The sequence below is a fragment of the Hetaerina americana genome, unplaced genomic scaffold (genome assembly GCF_022747635.1).
Source record: "Hetaerina americana unplaced genomic scaffold, ioHetAmer1.1.p SCAF_9, whole genome shotgun sequence".
NCBI lineage: Eukaryota > Metazoa > Arthropoda > Insecta > Odonata > Calopterygidae > Hetaerina > Hetaerina americana.
The window spans coordinates 11,553,879-11,577,629 of record NW_027287538.1 but is presented as its reverse complement, the minus strand read 5'-3'; the positions used below and the strand labels follow the sequence as shown (position 1 = coordinate 11,577,629).

At 35.0% G+C, this 23,751-nt stretch overlaps 1 protein-coding gene across 1 annotated transcript in view; it reads right to left on the bottom strand.

Annotated features, from left to right (window-relative positions):
* The window catches only part of Myo81F (Myosin 81F), a 383,271-nt gene that overhangs the window by 4,994 nt on the left and 354,526 nt on the right, over positions 1-23,751 (bottom strand). The window contains exons 16-33 of the mRNA XM_071597894.1: positions 22,381-22,582; positions 19,625-19,691; positions 19,044-19,507; positions 15,826-16,027; positions 15,361-15,515; positions 14,967-15,191; positions 14,451-14,585; positions 13,399-13,628; positions 12,887-13,076; positions 11,859-12,020; positions 11,419-11,566; positions 10,277-10,554; positions 9,994-10,130; positions 9,495-9,700; positions 8,126-8,424; positions 5,291-5,498; positions 3,648-4,129; positions 2,263-2,502 (exon numbers count right to left, since the gene is read on the bottom strand). Coding sequence (XP_071453995.1) covers positions 2,263-2,502; positions 3,648-4,129; positions 5,291-5,498; positions 8,126-8,424; positions 9,495-9,700; positions 9,994-10,130; positions 10,277-10,554; positions 11,419-11,566; positions 11,859-12,020; positions 12,887-13,076; positions 13,399-13,628; positions 14,451-14,585; positions 14,967-15,191; positions 15,361-15,515; positions 15,826-16,027; positions 19,044-19,507; positions 19,625-19,691; positions 22,381-22,582 — 4,030 coding nt within the window. The remainder of the gene's footprint in view (positions 1-2,262; positions 2,503-3,647; positions 4,130-5,290; positions 5,499-8,125; positions 8,425-9,494; positions 9,701-9,993; positions 10,131-10,276; positions 10,555-11,418; positions 11,567-11,858; positions 12,021-12,886; positions 13,077-13,398; positions 13,629-14,450; positions 14,586-14,966; positions 15,192-15,360; positions 15,516-15,825; positions 16,028-19,043; positions 19,508-19,624; positions 19,692-22,380; positions 22,583-23,751) is intronic.

Below are 23,751 nucleotides of genomic sequence, written 5' to 3'. Positions count from 1 at the left end.
TCCCTAACTCATTAGCCGCCTGATGCTATTCTTCAAACAGCATCTGAAAATGGCATAGGAAGTTATTCTGTGAAAGCGCCAGGCAATAGCATCTTGAAATATCTTTGGTAACAACCAATGTCATTATGATGCCATGGTAAATAAATTAGGGAAGAGTGAAGTTAATGTCTTCTGCATGACGATTCAAGTTGATGGAAGGTTGGCAAAACAAATTACACTCTTTTAATCAATAACATTGGTTGAAATGATAGTACCCTGCAATTGAAAAACTGACCAATGGATTATTTACTTGTATGTTCACCGAATAAATATAAAGTTTTACGTCATCATGGGTTCAATTTTTAAAGTCGTATGCCTCATATTTACCTTGTAGTTTATAATTATTATTTTCACATCATGGATAACTTGTGGTAGGTAATACAGTCTGATATGAAATTGTGTTACAAAATGTTTTGGTATCATTTTGTTAAGTATTATCATTGGCTATGCATATCCATTTGCCTCTGCAAACATCACCAATGTCACAAGTCATAAAATAAATAGGATTTGAATACGGCATTGCATTACAAAGTAAAATAAACTTAAGGCATTAAAAAGTAAAATCAACTTAAGACAAACGTAAAGTATAGTAATTTTCTTTCAAAGTGAAACTCAAGAACCTTTTAATGAAGTGCTATTATTCATGGAATAGATTTTTGAATGACAAGCAATTGTAGTTCATTGTGTTTTTATAATATACTCCAATTTACAGGTATATATACTGTACATGTTCTTTTTTCGAGCATGTTAATAATGTTGAAATGTACCTGCGTTTTGTACTTTTCTTTGTGTTTGATGACTCCCTTACCCACGTGATATGAATGATCAGTGAACAATTAAAATATTATTATTACTGTTTTAAAAGTCAATGACTAGCTTCCTGTCATGGAATTTCTGTCCAACAACTTGCAGGTAAGATGCTATTTCAGTGATGCCATTATGTCACGGGCTCGGCAACCCAACACTTAAATACCATCCAGAATGCATTGTCATCTTTCACGAAATAACCTCTGATGCCATTTCATGTAGCGCCATAATGGCGGTTGGTGCCATTGTAAGGAAATAACCCCCCTGCTTTAAGAGTAGTTCCCAGAACACAAGACTGTTTCATAAAATTTAAGGTTGCCTACCATATTTATATTTGACTCTATATTAGTAAATGAAATAATTTCATAAAGGTTACTCATATTTTCAATCAAGATTATGAATCCCATCTTACAAAAGAGAACTGAGGAAATGTCACTGAGCTGAGGGAAGAATGAGGTCAATATTCAAGAAGATGCCTTTTTTAGAGATGTTAGACATTCAAAGGCTGCAAAGGAAATTCACTGTAAACTTAATTTAACTACAGCATATTAATGTAAGTTCAATCTTATTATTGTGTCACAAAAATCAATTAGAAACACGGCATAACAAAAACATCAGCATTCATAAACACACTGATATTTTAGTAATAAATTTTCAAACATATATGTACTACCACAATTAAAGAAGAAAGCACCCAGGATGGGAGGGAAGCATCTTCATCCCATGTCTAAAAATAAAAAGAATTACATTTCCCTAAATAATTAATGTAAATAATAAACACATATTTTGCTACTGAACTCTGACTGGAATGGGGAGACAATTGGTAGTTTTTTGACAGAATGCCTAAGCAAAAAATGAGGGAAAGAATGGATTTGAGGTGATAATCAGTGAACTGGCTGATCGTTTAATGAATTTATATTTATCTTCTGATAAATTAAATAAACCGATGAAGATAACAAATAAATTTAGATTTAAGACTAAATGGATGTGAAAATTATGTTTAATTGACATATTGTACCAGAAGCTTTATTGCACATGCTTCAATGGACATGGAATGTACGTAGTAGTTTAACTTTAAAACCCTTAAAGAAATAGCTTTAGAAAATAAATCTTTCAATTGTCTGAATACTTTACTCTATTATATAACACACACTTTCGTCCTTTTTTATCAAATAATTCATTCCAAGTCCTAAATTTTCAGTCAACAAGCAACTAAAGTTGTGAATTTAAATTATTTAAAAAAATGACTCCAAATTTTGAAGAGCTTTACACATTTCAATAAAAAGTGTACTATTGTCATTCCCGTGGTAATTTCAATGAAGGTTTACCATCAAATCTCTCATGGCATTTGATAAAAAAACATCATATCTTGCAAAACGCATCATATCTTGGTAAAAAATGTGAAGTTGCACTCACCATAACATCAAAAATAGTAGCTCTATGTAAAGGCCAACTCTGAATGAGATTCAGGAATGCCTTCTTTGCTTCCGCTGGAGTCATACCTCGCAAACTTTGGTGGTGCATGGCAATGCCCTCATGAGGCACATTGGGTATGACACGAGGAGGTAAGCAGTGACCACAAATAGATCTGTAGTCCACTAACTCCTCTCGGCAATCTCCAAGCTCAAGCTGAGCTTGGAGGGCACAAAGCATCATCTGGAATAATGAAAAAGTAAAGTGAGATTGTAACTAATTGTAAAATTTTATAAAAATTGGTAAAACTTTTCTTTATATTAGTGGTTTTTTTATTTATAGGTAAAATGTGAAAAAATGGAACACTGTTATTTTAGGGTACACAAAGAATCACTAATGTAACAACTGAAAACCCATAAAAATATAACAACATGCTCTTGACCCAAAACTGATTTTTAAAAAATATATTAATATCATTCTTTTTATATTCTAGTTATTTAAGCATTCTTTTTTCTCCAATACCTCCAATTCCCTGCATGTCCCAAAGATTTTGATCCTAATCTATTACTAGTATGCATCAGGTTTCAAGCTGTGTAGGTCTTAAAACAATAAACACCAAATTAACAGCCCAAAAGTCAGGTTTGGTAGTAGATGGTAGAGTTCACCCAATACTAAGCCCAACGGAGCATGAAATACACACATCAGGATAGGGGGGCCAGCTCCTTTCCTTGGATTATCATAAAAGAAAATATAACTTGAAACAGAAACTTGTTCCTCCCTAGTTGGCAATACTTATACAATAAAGCGGTCTAGGACTGTCCACATCGATATTCATTTACTCTCTGTTTTCTCTTCCTCAACCATTTCACATCATACACACAAATCCGAGTATCTGCCGGTAGTATTCTTGCTAGCCATTACTTGAACTTCATTTTTTTTTAAGTAATAAAGTAACTAAGCTCAAATTAAACACTTGTTAATCATCAACCCAAAAATATGAAACTGGTGAAAGAAATGCAATTGATGAACAATGAGCGTGGCTTAACACGATATTACAGGAGCCATGTAGTGATCCGACAATGAGATGGATATAAGCATGCTGCCACATAGCACTTTATGCTTATTCAGCGTGATCACTTCTTCATTCAACATTGATGGCTGAAGTGTTACAAGAATTACTCCAGGTCTGAACCAACATGCTTGCCTCATCCTGGACAAACACACCTTGAATGTTATAACTATCATTTTAAAGGAATTTTGGCACCTTACAGATTGATCACTTTGGAGATCTTATAAAATTTGGTAGTGCACCAATGATTTTATTTGTTTCAGTAGTCAACCAATTCATTATCCCCTGTGAGCAAAATCAGTGGAAGACATCCACTTACAGACTCCTTTTCGGTGACGGGAAAGCGATCAGAGCGCAGACTGTGTAGAACTTGATGGTACAGCAACTCCTTCTCAACAGGGTCCTCAAGATCAAGGAACTGATCAAAGAAGAGGTGTTTCTTAAACAGGAAGAGGTGCTGAGGCGGATGATGGTGAGGGGGAGGAGGGGGAGGGTTTGCATTGTGCTGCGCGTTCTGTGGGTGGTGGTGGTTGTGGTGGTGATGGTGGTGCGCTTGGGGCGGTTGCTGCTCAGAGTTCTGCTGCTGTGGGTAGCGGTGGTTGGTGTTCCTTGGCTTGAGATGGCCTTGGAAGTTGTTGTGCATCACCGTGATTCCCCCTTGGGGCGCTGACGCTGCGGCGGCAGCAGCTGCAGCAGCTGTTGCTATTCGATACCTCTCCCACTTTGACATCACATCAGCCACCTTCTCTTCTGGCATTAAACTACGCTCCGAATTGCCCAGCACTTCATATATGGCATAGCCTGGAATTGAGAAGAATCATATTAATTTGACCCCCTTTATCTTGACGAAAAGTTACATTTCTAATTTAACTCTTTAAATTATAGAGTAACAATTGATGAAATATTCTAAGAAACATCTTAAAGTTATAGACAACACATTTCTTACATCCTTGGGAAAGAAGACATTAATTCATGAATGATAATTTTGATCTTATAATATTATAACTACTTATACCTACTTACTAAAAAACTAGTGTCTCAATAACTCTCATTTCAGTTAAAAGACAATCACTAACAAGTTTGCATTTTCAAAAATACAATTTATGGCTATCTTTCAAAACATATACATATTTATTTAAAAATGTTTGTCTCAATGTTGCTAATGTATGAATCTTCTAAAAATGTTTCTTATTTATAAATTTATAAGCTTTAAAATATAAGGAGTCATCATCACAGCATAAGTGCATTAAAAGTCTTTCAAGAGTTAATTCTAAATCAAATAGCACACATCATCTGATAATTTAATTATTATAATTAAATTTATTGATCTGTTAAAAGTAATCTTCTCTCTTAGGTAACATAAAATATATCTTTTTTTATGATATGTCAAAAGGTTCTACTCCGAGAAGTAATTATTGGATGATAACCTAAAAAGAGTCAATTTATTATTATTCGTTTATCAATAATGTTCATATTATCCTTAAGGTAACCTTTAACTATAGTGACAATTTTTAAATTTATTGAATAGTACCAGGTTACCAAAGTAAGGGGTATCCACATTAAAACATCAAAAAGTTTTCCATAGCTTGTGAAAACACCTTTGACAATATATTATATTCTTCTGTCACTTTCTCACAAATAAAACTATTTATGCCTTGTTAAAAAAAGAATAGCAAAATTAAATATATGCTCAAGCTGCAATGAATGCATTAAACTGGTCTGTGAGGCAAACCGCAAATATGTCTTTCACCACTCCTTGAATTCACCAGCTGAATCAAAATACTGAGAGGACCAAAAATGTTATGGTTAGTGGTTAGATATTATTACTATGTGGAAACATAGCTTATGCCTTTGCTAATGAGGCTACATATGCACATATCATTAGAATAAATGATTATTAGAGAGAGTCCTCTGAAATCCATTTCAATTAAAACAGAGATAACAGAAACAATTTAGACTGACCCATGGCAGTTTCACGGAGCCCAATTTTAGCTTTAACAATTTCCATGACATCTCTTGCAGTTGCAGAAGGATGGAACTCCACAGCATGATACTGTCCATCCATGAAATGGAACCGTGCATAAATTGGCCTCCTGTTGATTGTACACATAATCTCTTCTCTAGATGGCGGCCACTGCCGCCTCCTGGTCCCTTGTGTCTTGTGGAGGCACTAACAAAAAATTAGATTAATAAATTTCACTTAAAAGGACCACAGTATCCATTCACCCAAAACATGCATTGTGAGTGGCATACCCCTACTGTACATAAATCTGAAATATTGGCAGGGGTAAGGATTAAAAAAGTAATTACATCACAACCTTGTGTTTTTAGTTCAAATGATGATACCTAACTCTTAATGAGTTTGTATGAAATATGATATATATTATTTTTAATCCATTCCATGTACTTACATGTTATACATATAATTAGTACATTCAACCCTCACTGTATTCAATGAATATATTTCTATTAAAGATTTCACCAGAGTACACATTACATTTTCTATTCAAACATTTTACCAGAACTTTCTTCCTCACCCAAAGAAGCCAAGTACAATTCCAGCAAAACTGTTATTTTAAAACATTGGACCCAAATATAATCCCAAATAGGTATGCATTCATCAACGTCGTTCAACAGACACCTCTATAAATATTTACTCCAGTATGGTTGTGCACGTCACAAACATGTTTCATATTGCTGGGTGTGGAACACCAAGCATACTTTTTTTGCTACAAATTAAAGAATCAATCACTTAAAGTTGATTTTACTTAATGTCTAGCTTTTATAGTTGTAATAAAATAAAAGACTTTATTTTTTACGTATTTAAATAAACTATGCAGGAAATATTGTATGATTTACATCAGTCACCTTAAGTCTCTGGAAAATCTCCATCCACACATATTAGCGCTGGCAATTTTCACAAAAAAATGTCTAAATGCTCCTGGCATATATGTATAGCAAAGAAGAACATAAAGGACAAATTTATTCAATCATTACCTTCATTTTTCTGGTATCGGAAATATTTTTCAGTCGTTGTGTTAAATGTTTAGCATTAGGCATGCCTCACTTCACTACTTGGGCTTACTTCCTCAATATATTGAATCACACATTTATGATATTCTCATTAAAAATTCAAGGATATATTTCATAACTGCACTCAAATAGTAATTACTGGTATCAAAAGGCCAATGGTTTGCGCAACCACTAATGAGCATGCAGCAAAGGATCATCAACGAAAGGACGCAGAAGAACATATGATCACTTAGGAGAAGATCAATTTGGGTTCAGAAAGGGGATATGTATGATATCATAGCAATAAAGAGGCCACAGGTAAAAAGGAACATAAAGTATAACTTGGATATATTTGAATGCATAATGGATTTTGAGAAGATATTAGACAGAGTAAACAGGAAAAAATTACTGAACATGTTGCAGAGGACATAGTGTGAACTGGAGAGAAAGTGAATTATCCAGAACACGTGCATGTCTTGGACTGCAAGGGTCTTGATATTGAATGGAGAGTTAGTATGGGCAGTGATAGCCATAGGAGTAAGGCACAATAGCTGATATAAGGGCTGATGCCATGATAAGGAAGGCATGAGAAGGACTGGATGCAGGAGTTAAAGTAAATGGAAAACTGGACAAATTAATAAAATTTCCAAATGATCAAGCCTTATTAAGCCAATCAGTCAAAGGTTTATAGTCATTACTTAGCACTTTATATAATCAGTGTGATAAGTATGCAATAAGAATTAATCAAAAGAAAATGAAAGTGAACAGATTCTCTAAATATAAGAAGACTAAGATATACATGAAATTTGGGGGACAAATTAGATCAGGCAGAAGAGTTCACTTATGAAGGAAGGCAAAGTAGTGCAGGCATTACTAGAATTAAGTTACGTAATAAGGCTTCTATGAAGAGGCACTAGGAGATGACAGACACCTTAAGTAGAGATATACAGAGAATACTGGTGAAAACACTAACATAGAGGATAGTTTTGCACCGCAAGGCAACTTGATTATTGAGCCAAGAAAATAAGCAGAGATTGAAGACTTTTAAGACTGGATGTTGGAGATATAGGAATAGTAAGACGGATGGAAAAGAAAAATTGTTCCTGGCATGGTGGGAGAATAAAGAAGGTTATTGGGAGAAATTATAAGAAGGCAGAATAAGCAAATGCAGGAGATATGGAGAGGCAATGTTATGTTGAAGTTGGTAATAAAAGGGAGACTATTGGAAAGCAAGTTAGGAGGAGGAAAAGGATAGACATTTCGGATTCAATTAACAAAGTATAAAGTATGCAGAGCTAAAGAACAAATGATTGCAACATGAAATATGGAGTAATATGTGTTATGTTAGTCAAAGGTTGGGAATACAGAAATGTGTAGTCCCAGGATCCCTTGAAAACCTATGACGTATAAACATTTAAAGCAAACACTAACTTGGCTAATAGCTGACACAAGATGTGTGTGAACCAAATCGTCAAAGTCATAATGTTCACCTCATATATTTAATACCATTTATAGATGGAGATTAAATTCAAACACGAGAATAACCTTGAACAAAGGAAATAATTGTTTTGAGAAAATCACAGTCTAATGCCTAATATACAGTTCCATTTTCTTCTCAGGATGTGAGTTACCAGTGACCAAAGCAGTTGTGGAAGTCAATCAACACACAGACAGAACTTTTCCACAAAATTAAATCAAACCAGTAGAGACCCATAAAAATAAAGAGTTGTAATTCATCTCCACCACAATTTGACAATTCCAGCAATAATAATGTGCAAAACCTACCTTCTCAGCAAAGCGGGCATATTTTCCCTCTTCTGATACACAGTCAGTGGCACACCTCTTAAGGTGCGATAGCAGGTACTTCCTAATAGCCTTGTCTGTTGGAAGCACTACTGAGCATGCAAGTGACAGCAGTGCCCAGTGGCGGAGATTCACCCTGGAATTGGGATCAGGATGGTCTGTTGTCTGCTTTATCAGCTGCAGATAGAGCTCATTGAGAAGAGTTTCTTTCCTCATACACTTCTCCATTATCCGCTGGATCAAATTTATGTGCTCATCCTCGGCTCTTCGAATAGTTTCTCCTGATAACGACCACAATGATATGATGGCAACATTATCAAAAGCAAAAAATATGGATATATGATTAAGATTTTATGAGAAAATACACCTCTACCCACAAAATATCCTCAGGACATCTAGGAAATACCCACTCACTATCCTAATGTCTCAGGTCATGACACAAGTATTATTATTATTAGGTGTTCTACCATTTAAGGCTGGTTTTGGATGGACACTGACTTAAAAACAATACATTTATTTGACTCTCCTAATGAATCACAATCTTAAATCCATCATAACAATAAACCCTTCTTCAATGCTGCATTCCTCCCTTCATTCCATCCAACATTTCCATTCTCTTGCTACACCCTCCTTACCTACCTAACATTCTTCCCTTCTATCACAAACTTCAACATTTCATCACCAATCAAGATGTTCTTCATTCTAGATTGGATTCTTCCTAGCAACCCTCCCTCACCATGCCTAGCACTTCCTTGTTGGTTTTCTATTCTGTCCATTTCACCTTTCCTTTCCTTTACCACCATCACATCTCAAAAGCTTCCAATCTATACCAATCAGCTTACTTCAATGACCAAGGTTTCTGCACGGTACAAAACCATGCTCCATATCAAAGCGTCACTGATCTATTCTTAACATCCTTACTCAATGTCTCTGTCATCAATACCCTCCTCCTCATGAAAGCTTTTTTGCCTAATGCAATTCTTCTTATAATGCCCCTTACTACTTTACCAACTTAGTCCAAAACACTGCCAAGATAGGTAAACTATTCCACCTGCTCTAGTTTTGCCTATTTTGACATTTATCTTAGTTTTCCTCTTTCTCAAAACCTCATAACCTTTTTTTTTCTTTACATTGATTCATATCCCATATGGATAGACATTAAAAATTGAAAAACAGATATACTTGGTCTGCTTATTGACATTACTTCCTGCTTGACTCTTGTGTGTAGATTCTTGAGTTGGTCCCAACTGACCAACACCATCTTTGGCTCAAGTCTAGCTCCTTAAGATGTGACATCCCTGGTATTTATCCTTTTTAGATCTTATTATTTATGAGCATATGCATGACTTACCATTTTGTCCAAGACCAGCATAGGTGAGAATGATTTGGAAGACCTGTAATGCTATTTGTTCCTCAGACTCTGGGATTTTGCTAAGGCTCTGAGGAATGGGCTGTCGACCAAATGCCCAAAAGCCATATGAGAATCCTTTATAGGTCTCTCCATGGTCGGAAGGTCCATGCTCTGACCTCAGTTTTTCTAATCTATGCTTACTCAGCCTGAAATAAAAGGAGAAATATGTTCAAATTTGATCTATGTTCAATAATTTTGTAAGTTTTTACTAACATGATAACTTGATGTCCTTCATAAACCTAAGTTGTCAACAGAATAGCTTTTATTTCTAAAATCTGCACATATTTGAATGTAAGATATGAATCACTTTGAAATAAAAATATAACACATGAGCAAACTTCACTTCACCTTAGTGATAGTAGCAATATTCAACCTTATGTAGATGCACCCACTAATGATAGCAATTAAAGTCTTATTAAGATATCAACTTTTACTTTACCTGCGTAATGTGTTCCTTATGAATCCTCCTCCAGTATCTTGAGGTTTTTTGAGTAAGTCACTATCAACTAATGTTCGGCGGCAGTTAATTAAATTATGGTATAAGCGTATCCTATCCTCATTGGTTATAACTTTTGCCTAGAGAGGGAAAAATTTAATAATAAATTAATCAGGAAAAATTAAATTTGAGATGATACACATGCCAGTTCTCATTCAGGTACCTTCTTCTCATAAAAAAAAATAAGTTTCAGAATAATTTACTATAGAAGATGAGACATATTTACCCTCCTAATAGGCTGCTCAGCTTCTGTGATCCATCCAGCCAAAGGAGGGTAGTAGCTGGCTATCAAAGATCCAATTTCATTTTTTTGTGCAGTCTCAAAAACAAAACACCGATGTGAGTCTGGTAGTACCTTCATAAGATTAATGGTGATGAAAGAGTCGCTGGGATCCAAAAAGATGGACTCAATGTCATGATAGCGATATTCATTGAGGATAAATTTGTCATCAGGTTTAATCATCATGATTCCATCACAGTTGACTCCAAGAATAAGGGTATTCCCTGCAATTAGAAGTTGAGGCAGAATATTTAGCATAGATGTTAAAAATAATGGACAACTGTTGTCATTCAGTCTTCTTCTCTCATTGTTTTCATTTATGAAAAGTAATTAAATAATCACCAAATACTTCCGACATCTCGTATACTTTGCATCAACGATTCTCATATTTAGGAACAAAATCATTAGGATCCCTTTGAAGGCAGAAGGAGAAGCACTAAGAATGTGCCCGAGAAACACACCACAAAAGACTACAGCCAAATAAAACATACAAACAGATCCTTAATCACAATGAGATGGTCAAAAGTTGGTGGGTGGAGATTATTAATGTTACCCACAGGTTATCCCAGCTGTAAGTAGAGATGAAGAAAAAGACACTCTAGGGAGAATGGAGAATGGGAAGGCAACAGGGCCAGATAAAATAATCCAATCCAGGAGAAACTTTCCCACTTCTCCTAAACCCTTCCTTTTTTTCCAGCAGAAACATGGAAAGGTTTTAAGGTAAGGAAGTGGATTTGTTTTAGGAGTTAATGTACAGAACTGGGCTCATAAAAACACATGTGCCTTTTATAATGGGTGTGTATCCAGAAAATTATAGTACAATCCATTTTTATGAATTTATCAAATTTAAGGGTATTAAAATATTTAATTCACTTCTTTATTGCTTCAACCATATTTCTGGTTTTCACATGATTCATTAGAGTCACCCTTTGGACAATGCTTTGCATTATCAGAAACATGCAAACAATTTTTTTTTCTAAAATGAGGATACAAGGTGGAGTGGGGGAGGATGGGTACATTCAGAAAATGAATTATTTAATGACCAAATGGCATATGAACATCTCTATAAATTTAAAACAAGTACAAACCATATGACCAGTATCCTCTATAGGTCACTTGAAAAAGGGTTGTCCCATAAAGTGGGTATTGCATAACACAAGAAAGGTAAAGGACCTTGGCAGCCAACTCAGATCTTCCCATTCCATACTGCCTATGAGCCTGTGCAAGTATGCCAACCTGGAATAGAAATTTTCGTATTCATTACCAATATTAAAGAATTAAAACAAAGACATTAACAATTCAGTTCAAATGAGAACCATTTATACAGCAAAAATATACCTAATGCCAATATAAATACTGATTAACTTCTGGTCTCATGGTAGCTAAATTAATTCTGAATTGGGTGTGGCCCAACTATCTTTGAAAGAGTCCATCCTGAGATAGACATTAGTGTTTGCTCTAAAATTTTTGAATGTTGAATAAAATTGGGAAATGATTTTGTTTCATTACTAGTAGCACTTTTACTAACCCACTGATCCTCTGCTCGAGTCCTGCTAATCCTATATGGCAGGTACATATCAACATCAACATAATAGTCAAACTTTCCATCTTTAGGATCACCTAGAGCAACCTGAGCTTGTAAACCAGCTAACTGCAAAGCTACCTTCTCAGTCACTGGGAAGTCATCACACTGAAAAAAAATATAGAGGAAAATGCAATCAATGGAATTGTGGAAATGGGTAGAATTTTCAAATTAAATGATAAAACAAATGATTTTGTACAACTATTACAATAATGCTAATAACTTGGGAAATGAAGATTTGATGGAGATGGAGGCATTGAAAGGTGAGACAGGAAGCCAAGGCAATGAAAACATTAAAATTTTAACATTTTAACAATGGTGGAAACCTTTTACATTATGGAAAAGAGAGCATTAACAGACTTTGAACTAAAGGAAATAAACACTGAATATTGTAATGAGGAACCCAGGGATACTAGTGAAGATGAAAGGTTGTGGATTCTGAGCAGAAATGGTCTTATTGGCCAGGAATCAAATCACAGAACTTCAACTGCACCAATATTCAGACCACTAAATCACCAAGGTAGATGTAATTACCACTGAAATCCATAGGGTTTAATGGAACCGAATGCCCTGAATCTTTGGGAAGGGATGGAACTATTTCAGGAGTTATTTCACCCAATGAGAGAAGAATCGTTAAGGACACAAAAGAATATAATTTTTGGGAAAGCATGGTGCAATGTCTTAGAGTCTTGGTATATTTCATTTAAAGGCGCACACAGCAAGAAGTAGGAAATTAGCCATAATGGACAAATGTACAGTCAAGCAAGAAAGCTCACCCAATGGCAAAAAGATATTAATATTGATATAGATATAGGGGGAAGGAATAGAAATGCATGTGAAGGATGAATACAAGATTAGTGACTGCATGACATTATGCAAATCCACATACTATTTTATACATACTATTTGATAATTTCTTGCTAGTTATATCCATCAAATTGATTGATTGAAACATCTTTTCAATAACTGCTCACCTTAACCACATTATACACAGCCTGAGCATAGAGCATATTCACTTCAACAGGATCTTGTGATAGTTCCCTTGAACTTCTAAAAAGTCTTTTCTTGAAAACAAACCTATTCTCGCCACTACCAAGCGTTGATGCATTGCCTCTTTTTGTTAGCGTTGGGAAAGATGATGAATTGCCAGTTTTTGTTTGTTTGCTGAAAAGATTCAAAAGAACATCTATTAATCCATAATATTGAAGCAGGTGTGCATATTATTTTTATGATTGACATTATCCCTGTTTCTACAAATTTAAAGCCCTTAATTCAAAGAAAGAAGCTCAAATTTAGGAATTTTAAATGTATTTTTTAAAGTATGCACTATTCTGAATGGTTAATATTAAAATTTTGAACTAGTATGATGTAAAAGTATTAGAAGAGATTTGAAATGAGAATATTTTTCATTTAAATTTTGGAGAGTTGTAAAGAGAATCTCAATGCTACAATATTTTGGATATACTATAGTGTCTTGATTACTCACGCCTCCCATGCTGCAATGACATCATAAAGGTAATCATGAGCCTTCACATGTTCTTCTCCATCAGGACGGCTTTGGTAGATAGCCCATCCTTCTAGTGAACGCAGACCCAGTTTTTCAGCCAATTTTTGCGCTGCATCTGCAGCTGTGTCTGTTGGGTGAACATCTATCGCTTTTGTTCGACCGTCCAAGAAGAAAAATCGGCAGACAATAGTGCCCAATCGTCGCATTGCCTATAAAGGGGAAATTAAATTTAATCATTCATACCATGCATATATAAATATATATGAATATGTATAAATAAATAAATAAATATATATATATATTCATTCACATGGAAATAGATATAAGGAAAAGGGTTGAACGTCAATATATATATATATATATATATATATATATATATATATATATATATATATATATATATATATATATATATATATATATATATATATATATATATATATATATATATATATATATATATATATATATATATATATATATATATATATATTTTTATATATATATATATATATATATATATATATATATATATATATATATATATATATATATATATTTATATACTATATATATATATACATATATATTTATGTATATATATATATATACATATTATATATATATAATATCTTCTAAAACATATATTAATGATGATTAGCATTGAAATGTTCCATTTGTAGAATAAATATTGTAGGATTAAAAAAAATGGGAAATCTCTCTGGGCACTGACTGTCCAGAAATCATGCCATCAGGTATTCATCTCAAAGTTGTAATTTCTTTAGTGCAGGAATGTGGCCCAAACTCACTTCTCCTTGCCCAGTCTGCCCCATACTACACGGTGAATTAGGCCAAGAAACATTTTTTCTAATATTTGTTCATAAAATAATATTTTTTTCAAATAACACTAAAATACAATGTTGAGTAGTTCATTATTTCTTTTGCATGCATGCATCTTCAAACTACTCACAAGTAAAGGCATATTTTAGTTTATGGCAAATAGGATGAAACAGGAACAGGGAAGTTCTTACCGCTATTTCCACTGTAGAAGGCGGGTACTGACGAGATGACACTTTAGTATATCGGCAATTATCCATACACCATTGGACATACTGTCTCAATTTGCCTTCAACCAGAAGGTTTTTCTTCAAAAAGCAAACAAAGTACTGCAAGAAAATCCAGTAATGAGTTTATTATTTACATTTTAAAAATAGGAAGGTGCATACTTTTATCAATAAAACCAATCAAAATTCTGCTGCTCTTGTTGATGAATTTTAATTCATATGCACAATTTAGCAATACATATGTAGTTAAAAATGATACCTGATAGTACCATTGATATTCATTCAAATTTAGAATTTATCATAAGCTATTATAACCTGAAGATACAATTAAAACTACACATTATAGTGAAATACAAAAACAAATGATGGTTCTGGAATACATTAGCATTCAAAACTGCAAATTTTCTGAAAATTTTATAACAGTTGACATTCTAACAATGGAGTTCCTACTGGAAAAAGAAATTGTGAAAAATTTGTACTGACCTTAAACAAGAGTTTACTGGGTTGGAATGATACAATACACAGGCAAAGAATAAGCCAAACTCTTTCTGTGGACTCATGACTAGGGTTGTTAGTTGCTTGCCTCATGCATTGTACATATATTTCATCCCTAAGTTCCTCTCGCTCAATTCCGTAGCCAATTATTGACTGTATTGTTTGAACTTCAACATCAGGCTTCATTTCTCCCCTAATATACTTGCATATATCCTACAACAAATAATATAAGTTCAAAAGTGGAATTAACAAACTAGGAACTAAAACAGATTTTATTGTACTTAACTGACTCAAAATTGCGAACTATTTCAAGATAAATTCATTTAAAAAAATAGATTCATCCTGTTAGCATAAGAGAAATTAAGCTGTAAAATTTACTTACCCTAAAGACAGAGCAAGCAACGTTTACATTGTCAGGGTCATACATATGAATGTGGGAATTGGGAATTGTAGAACCTCTGTAATATGTCACCATCTCATACTTAGGAATGATCTCTGTGGACTTCCGTTTTCTTGTTAAAGTTGCCATAATGGTCCCTAAAAAAAGGAATACATAATATGTGTAACTAATGTATTTTTATCAATTCCAACTAGAATAAGAAAACTATTTCACTTTAAGCCATAAAATAAAAAGTTTAATTAAACAATAATCTAAAAATTGAGTTCAATTCTAAAACATTTTATTTTCGCAGCATGGTATTCTTAATAGCCACCTACCTTATATCTCTCTCCAAAAGATAGTACATATTTCATAATTAATTAATTAATGTCGGAGAAATTACCTTTAAAAATTTTATTTCCATGATGCATGCTACACAAATTAGGCAAAGGGTATTCATGCACTTACCATCAGGTGACCTTTCATGTGCATTAAAATAATTCTGTGCAAACTCCACAATGTCATGGTATGTGTCATCCATGTTCTCTTTGTTGTCCTGAAGCTCTTCAAGTTCCTGAAGCTTACGCTCCACGCGAAACTTCCGCCTTTGCTCTTTCTCAGTATCCTCCTCAGCTCGATTGTATCGCCAGGAGTATGAGGACTGCATACCCTATACGATAAATATGAAAATAATTACCCCCATTTTTAGCTTCATTCATATTACCATGCTCCTTTGCTTAATATGAATGCCCCTGACTGAGGCCTGTAGTTTGAAGGCTGGAAATATTTTTTTTGGTTAAATTTGAGGCTTACTAAGAAAGAACTATCAACTGATTCTTTTCTAATACATTCAAATACTTTTTTCAAGTAACTGAATTTTACAACCTCAGTTACCCTCAGTTTCACTTCAGTATTAAGTGGAGAACTAGAACTTTTTCAATGACAGATACCTACAAAATGAAATGTATCTATTGCAGCACATTTCCAGAAAGAATGCTCTCTCCCAATCAAGTCAAATAAAATAAATTTGAAAAGGCATGATTCCTTTTGACTTGAAAAATACATATACAAAAATTCCTTTACAGATGGTCAGATAATAGTCCCTATATTATTCATATTACTGATACATTTATTTCAGCTTGTCTCCCTTGTTTAAAAATGAATTTTTTATCACAATAAGGACTGTGTAAAAGTTTTTCTTTTCACAAAATTGCTGCTAACTACCAGAATTACTTTTACATCACAAAAATAAAAACAAACAATGAATGATAACAATACAAATAGTGTAGAGCTTCTTGGGGCAAAAATACAAACAAATAGAGCATTGAAGCTGATTAGAAAAAACACTACAAATCAAGAAAGAATGTCAATAATAAATACAGTAGAACCTTGCTTAATGAGCACCTCACACAACCAATAGTTGGCATAACGAGCAAAAGAATTTTTTTAAATGGCTCACTTAATGAGCAACATTTTGCATGGCAAGTGATCAGGAGAGGAGAATTCCAGGAAGGGTTGTGTGCCTGCAACTTTAGTTTGTGTTTAGCACTTGTTCCACTGGAATATGAGTGTACCTAGGGATCACATATTTTTCAAAAAATGGGCCCAGACACATTATTTGTGTTTTGTGGGATAAGTTTCATAATATTTTGTGCATAGTTTTCAAAATGACCCCAAAGAAAAAGCTGCAAGAAAAAAGTCAAAAGATAATGAAAAACTGGAAATGAAAAGTAAACTCATTAAAAAGTGAGGCTGAGGTGTGAGCATGGCTTATTTAGTATGCGCAGATAATTGGTCTACATCAGCAATTTAAACTATCCTCAAGAACAAGAACAAAATTGAAGAGATAGATGCTTCAAAGGGAGTGACAAGAATATTTATGCAAAATTTACGTATTCTTGACGATTTTGATAGGTTGCTTCTCATATGGATGAATGAAAACCAATAGCAATGTGACACTATTAATGAAAATAACATTTGTGAGGAGGCAAAAGTGATGTTTGCAGACCTCATTAAGATGATACCAAGATTATCAATGTCAGAAGAAAAAGTATTTGATGGAAACTTTAAGTGGTTCAAGAAGTTTAAAAGAAATTGGCATCAACAGCATAGTGGGTTATGGTGAAGCACAGAGGCAACAGAGAACTTCATCAGTGACTTCAAAAAGTTCATAGATTCTGAGGGTTACCTGCCGCAACAGGTTTTAAGTTATGACAAAATGGATACCTTCTGGAAAAGACGCTGAAATAAAACTATAAAAAAAGTAGAGAAGAATGCATTTCCTGGCCACAAGTAAACAAAATACTGTCTCATACCACTATTTTGTGCCAATGCAAGCAGCAATTTGAAAATTAAACCCCTGCTTGTTTAATATTCAGAAACTCCATGAACCTTCAAGATTTTTAAAATCCAGAAGAGCAAACTAAATGTGATGTGGAGGTCATGGGAAACTGTTGCATCATAAAGTGAGAAGCATCACCCTAATAAGGCAATGCCTAAAGTTACTTCAAATTTATTTAATGATAATGCTGTGTCACATAGTCATTAAACTTTTGAAGAGTTTGCAAAAACAAATGTCTCTAGGCATTTGATAAAATTTATTTTTCCGAATTTGTAAAAAATAATTAAAAATTTATTATTAATAAAAAGCTAATAATTTGAATTTTTTTTCTCTACAAATTGAATTCACATTCCATGTTGGTTCATTCCATGGCAGAAGATAAGAGGAAGATGATTCACGATCCTAAACAATGTATACAGGTATGTAATACCTGTATATAATTTTCTTTGAATAACCCTTGTACATTATTTTTTTCAGAATAGAATACTTATCATATTTTACATTTATTTATATGGGAAAACTTGTTTTGCTTAACAAGTGCTTCACTTTATGAGTAATATTGTAGAATGAATTATTCTCATGAAGTGAGGTTCCACTGCATGAATGTCCAGAAATAATCTATGAAGCTGAATGATAGATGTAAAGGATCATCATCTAAATATTAAAATCCTCTTCATAATAGGTTGACAGCTTTATAGTTCTATTCCAAAACTGAACCTAAATGAGCATTTTTTGCAACATTCATATTTATTCCAAATCAGCCAGCAAACTTTATATGATATAGTATTTATTACATGAGAAAATCGCCATTCATTTTAGCACTACTGAATAACTTCTTATGGGTGAATTAGGAACACATCTATGGCTATTTAAGTAAAATACAGAAAGGGGTTCACCTTTATGGATGCACTCTTTGTACTTGTTTGTACTTTGATTCTATGTTCACCTCTATTAGTGACCTCATTACTAATTCCTATGTATGCATCAAGCCTCTCTTGTTTGATGTTATTATCCTCACTCTCTCCTGCACAAAGAAATCCTTAAACATACAAACACCCCTAAAATTTTCCACAAGAAGAAAAGTGACACTCCGTTCATTTAAACGACCCCTTTCCCCAGGGTGCTCTGTCTAAAGACTATTTTTAGAGATCTTTACCCCATCCTCTCTAGCAACAAAAATTTACTCTCCTCTGGCCATACTCTGTACGGCCTTAGGTGAGATCATTTATTTATGTTATAACTTCTTATGATATAAATCTAAATTTTCCATGCTAACTCCATCATATATATGGATAGTCCTTCAATAGAGGTTCTCATAAATCATTGCAATAATCTGGAGCCTCACCCCAGAGACGGAGGAGCCACGAGAACTGGGGCGGCTGTGCCTCGGGGAACTGCAAACAGGAGATGCTCCCCTCCTTGGGCTTGGGATGCGGTCCTGCCCCACACTGCGCCTCTGCACCCTCTCAACCCCTGGGCTCTTTGGGTGCATGTGCCCACTCTTCGTCTGGGTATGCCCGGGGGCTTGCTGCAAGGGTGGCCGTGGGGGGGTGCTGGTGGGGACGGCATTGGAGAGGGGAGGGGGCGTGAAGGATGGAGGTGGTGGGGGGGGGAGGTCAGCAATGGGGGGGCTGGTGGGGGCCTCCCCGTCTCTTGGGAGGACCGCTTCATAGATGGGCTCCCCGTCTCCCCCATCCACCCTCGAGGGTGATGGGGGTGCGATAGGGGACTGCCCATCTGACATGCGATCCCCCAGAGGGATGGGTGGGGGCGGGGGTGGACAGGTGGGCTCTGGTAGGGAGGGCTGACCTTTGACGGCAGACTTGGAGTCGGGACGAATGGTGGAGTGGCGGTTGAGGTCAAGGGTTGAGGGTGGCGTCGGGTGCTCCGAGTTGTGCTGCATAGGTGGCGGGATAGGAGCGATACCGCTGGCCTCCATGCTGTTCCTTTGAGCTTTAATTGCTTCACATTCTTGCTGCAGAACATTCTCAAGCTGAAACAGCCACATTAAAATTAAATTAAAGTTATCATGCACATCATATTCCACATACAGGTTAATAATTGCACTTATTGACAGTTAACAGCAGATGTATAATGAAAAAGTTATGGAGAATATGGTTGCTGTATATAAAGTATTTTATATTATATTTTGCAGGATAAAGCTATGCTACACATCCTTTAACGATAAGTATGGAATATGGTATTTATCAAACTCTGAAGCTTTAGAATAGTCATAACTGTGAAATAATATATATTTCATAGTTCAAAACCTAAAAAACTGCATATTTTTTTAGAAAAGATTATATTTTTTTACTTACTGAATGACTTGTTCTCAGTGATTTATTACTTTTATGACACTTTGAATATTATATATGTATTTTCAGTGTTTATTAACTAACATTCCCTCCTCATAGTGTAATGAGAGGTGCAGACTGATTGAATCATGAGTTTTCAGCATAAACCACAGCTCTTCAATAAAGAATAATTGTAAAATGTTTATTTGTATAATTTACTGTGCAAAAATCTAACTTATGCTCTATTACTGGCTCGATGAGCAATGTCACACAGTTGTTTGAGTATAGCATGAGTGACCTACTTTAAAAACATGTTCCGTGGGCCTGGTGAAGAAAACCATATTTCATAAAGGTGTTTTTCTGCATTGGAGAACAAGAAAAAGTCACATGAGGATTGATATATTCCATAGGGAAAATGAGGAATACACTTATTATTGATTTTCATGAGATAATCATCATTTTGTGGTGGATTTCAATGATGCTACAATCACAACCATGTCTCATGTGTCAATTTCTGTTCCCTTGATACTTCTCTTAATGTTATTTGATGATATTCTCTAACAAAGGCAGCAGTAGCGTTAATGTTCACTTTCATATGAGTAGTGAATGGAGCTCCAGGTCCAGCTTCCTAAGAAAATCTCTTTTCCACCATTTTCTAACATTTTTAACCATCATTTAATTTTGTTATAAGGAAGAATTGACTCTCCATAAGCTTCTTTTAGTATTTCATATGCCTTGGCTGATGATTTGTTAAGAGAAAAACAATATTTCAATGCAGCATCATACTGTGATTGGTGGACTCCATCATTGTGACAGGAAAACTGAACATGTTTCAACTTGCAATAGATGTAGCTAACATGAAACTAGATTCAAATCAATAAAACTTGAACCACAACAAAAATATCTGATAACTCTTCGATGAACAGTCCTTATATATTTTTGTTATGACACAGAATTGTGTTGAACATAATCATATTGCAGATTAATCTCCTTTATGAAACTATTATCTACTGATTTGACCACAAATACCCACAATGTCTCACGTGGCCAGCACAGGTTCATCAGGTTTTCTTTTTTATGACCAAAGACACCAATACCATTTGGTGCTAATTACTAGATTACTCAGGTATATTATTATGTCTGCAATGCAAGGCTGAAGAGACTACCTTGTGGTCAAAATACACAAGTATGCTTTTCACAAAATCGTGTTTCCTTAGTTTTTTGATGTTACTTTACGTTTCTCCTTTATTTTCTATTTGTTTCTTTCTTTTGACTGAAGGGCTAAATTCCCTACAATTTTTGGTTTTGACAATGCTATCAGACCATCTAATGGGTTGTCACTGCCTAGTTCTCTATGTTGGTATTGCTTTTCTGTAATACCAGAGTGAGTGAGAGTGAGTACGTGTATTATTCCACTGAAGTAGGTGCCTGGCATCTGGATCAATGTCTTTGCAAACCTATTTGGTCTCTTCTTAGTTAACACGTAAGTGGTTAAGGTAGACCGAAGCCAGTCCTTGGTAAAGGAAACATTCCCTGTAAATCGCTTTGGGCTAACCAGTTTGACTGAGTGTACATTTATTAAATTCCTAAATACAGTTCCAGGCAAGAGGGTTAATCTTCTTGTAAACCAGTTCAGGAAACCCCCAGAGTAAATGTGAGCTTCTTACAATTTTGAATGTATCTGATCACTGATGAGGGATTAACATTCCCTGTTAATCACCTCACCTATCTCAATATTTCCCTTCTTTTTTTCTTCCTTTTACAGTGGTGTAAAAAAACATTTATGGTTTAAGAGAATATTATTTAATATAGTCAGTTCTTAAAAAGGCCATAAGAAGCTCAATTTCTCCTTTCTTCTAGCACAGGAATAACATTTTCTTTGGTTAAAATATGCTAAGTCAATTTTTTCATGCTATTTCAAATAAATCAGGCTATAACATTGAAGAACTTGAAATTTTGATCACTTTACTTGATTTTCATGTGTGGAAGCTGAAGAGTATAACTCAAATTCCAAAGAAACTGCGGGAGATGCCGCAACAGTAACTTTTAACGGAGTCATCCACAAAAAAAAATTTCAGAGTTTAAGAGGACGCCTCAATAGCTTAACTGGCTAAAGCACTCGACCAGATATTGAGGGATCTGGGTTCGAATCTCAGTCAAGGCGAATGATTTTTACACTCTGAAATTGTTGCATTGAAAAGTATAACTCAACATACATCTGGCTGGGATAACAGTGTGTTCAAGAAGATGGAATGGAAGAGGATGGCAGAATTGGATGCCCGCAAAATGCATGAATGAGGAGAGCAAGGGTGAAATCAGTGGCCTTAGATAAGAGCGACGCCTGAGGATAAAAATGGAAGACAAAAAACTAAATAACGAGATACCTACCTCAACATCCAGGTCTTCAACTAATTCATCCATCCTTTCACCAATCTCATCGATGATTTGATTTCGATTTGTTTGGACATCAGACAGGAATGCAAAGAGGTTGTCCAAGTCAACGCTCTCTCCAGATGGTTCAGAAGAAGCCAACTTAGTGTTGAGTTGCTGAGCCATCTCTGATAATGCTGCAATTTCTTCTTGTGCAGCACTGTAAAAATAGGCATATTTTTTAGAGAAAATTTCAGGCAATTTTAGTGAATAAATGTCTTTTAACATCAAATCCATGCTATTGCAAAACATTAAAGCACCATTCCTTTTTTAATATCTCTTTCCATTAACTACAGGATCTGGTAGACATAGGTAAGCAATTTTATTCTTCATTGAAATCAAATAAAATACTTGATATCATATCATTGATATTATGAATTGAAAGATAGCTTAGGTCCAGGCATACTAGACAATGAGATAGGAAGGGCATTAAGGGAGATGAAACTAAATAAGGCCGTGGGGGTGGATAACAATCTCGCGGAACTTTTAAAAGGTTTGGAAAATGTGGAAGGAAGATGCTATATGGGCTGATCGGTAGCATTTATGAGGAAGGGATCTGGCCGGAAGACTTTGTGAGATCAGTTTTAGTTCCTATTCCGAAAAAGGTAAAGGCTACATCATGTGAGGACTACAGGACGATAAGTTTGATATCCCACGCAGCTAAAGTTGATCTCAGGATCATAAAAAAAAGGATAGAGAGTAGGGCAAGTGATTACTTAGGGGATGATCAGTTTGGGTTTAGGAAGGGGAGAGGTACGCGTGATGCCATTGCAGTAATGAGAGTATTATTCGAGAGGAATATAGAACACAACCAGGAGGTATTTGCCTGTATCCTAGATTTCCAAAAAGCGTTCGACAGAGTTAATTGGGTAAAACTAATGAGTATATTGCAGAAAATGGGAATAGATTGGAGGGAACAGAGGCTAATCCGCAACCTGTACATGTCTCAGACTGCTCAGGTGCGAGTAGGGAACGGTAAGTCCGCATGGGCAGTGTTAGGAAGAGGTGTAAGGCAGGGTTGCCCATTATCACCGTTGCTGTTCAACCTGTATGCAGAGGAAATGATTAAAGAGGCATGGGAAGAACTGGAAGTAGGAATGAAAGTGGGCGGGGAATTCATAAAATCAGTTAGGTTTGCTGATGACCAAGCTTATGTCTGCCAGTCAGCCAAGGTGTTGCAAGCATTGCTGAGTGAATTGGAAATTCAGTGTGACAGGTATGGGATGAGAATCAGTATTAATAAAACAAAGGTAATGCGATTTTCTAGAAACAAAAAGGCTAAGCTTAACATTAAAGTAGGAGGGCAAAAACTAGAGCAGGTAGAACAGT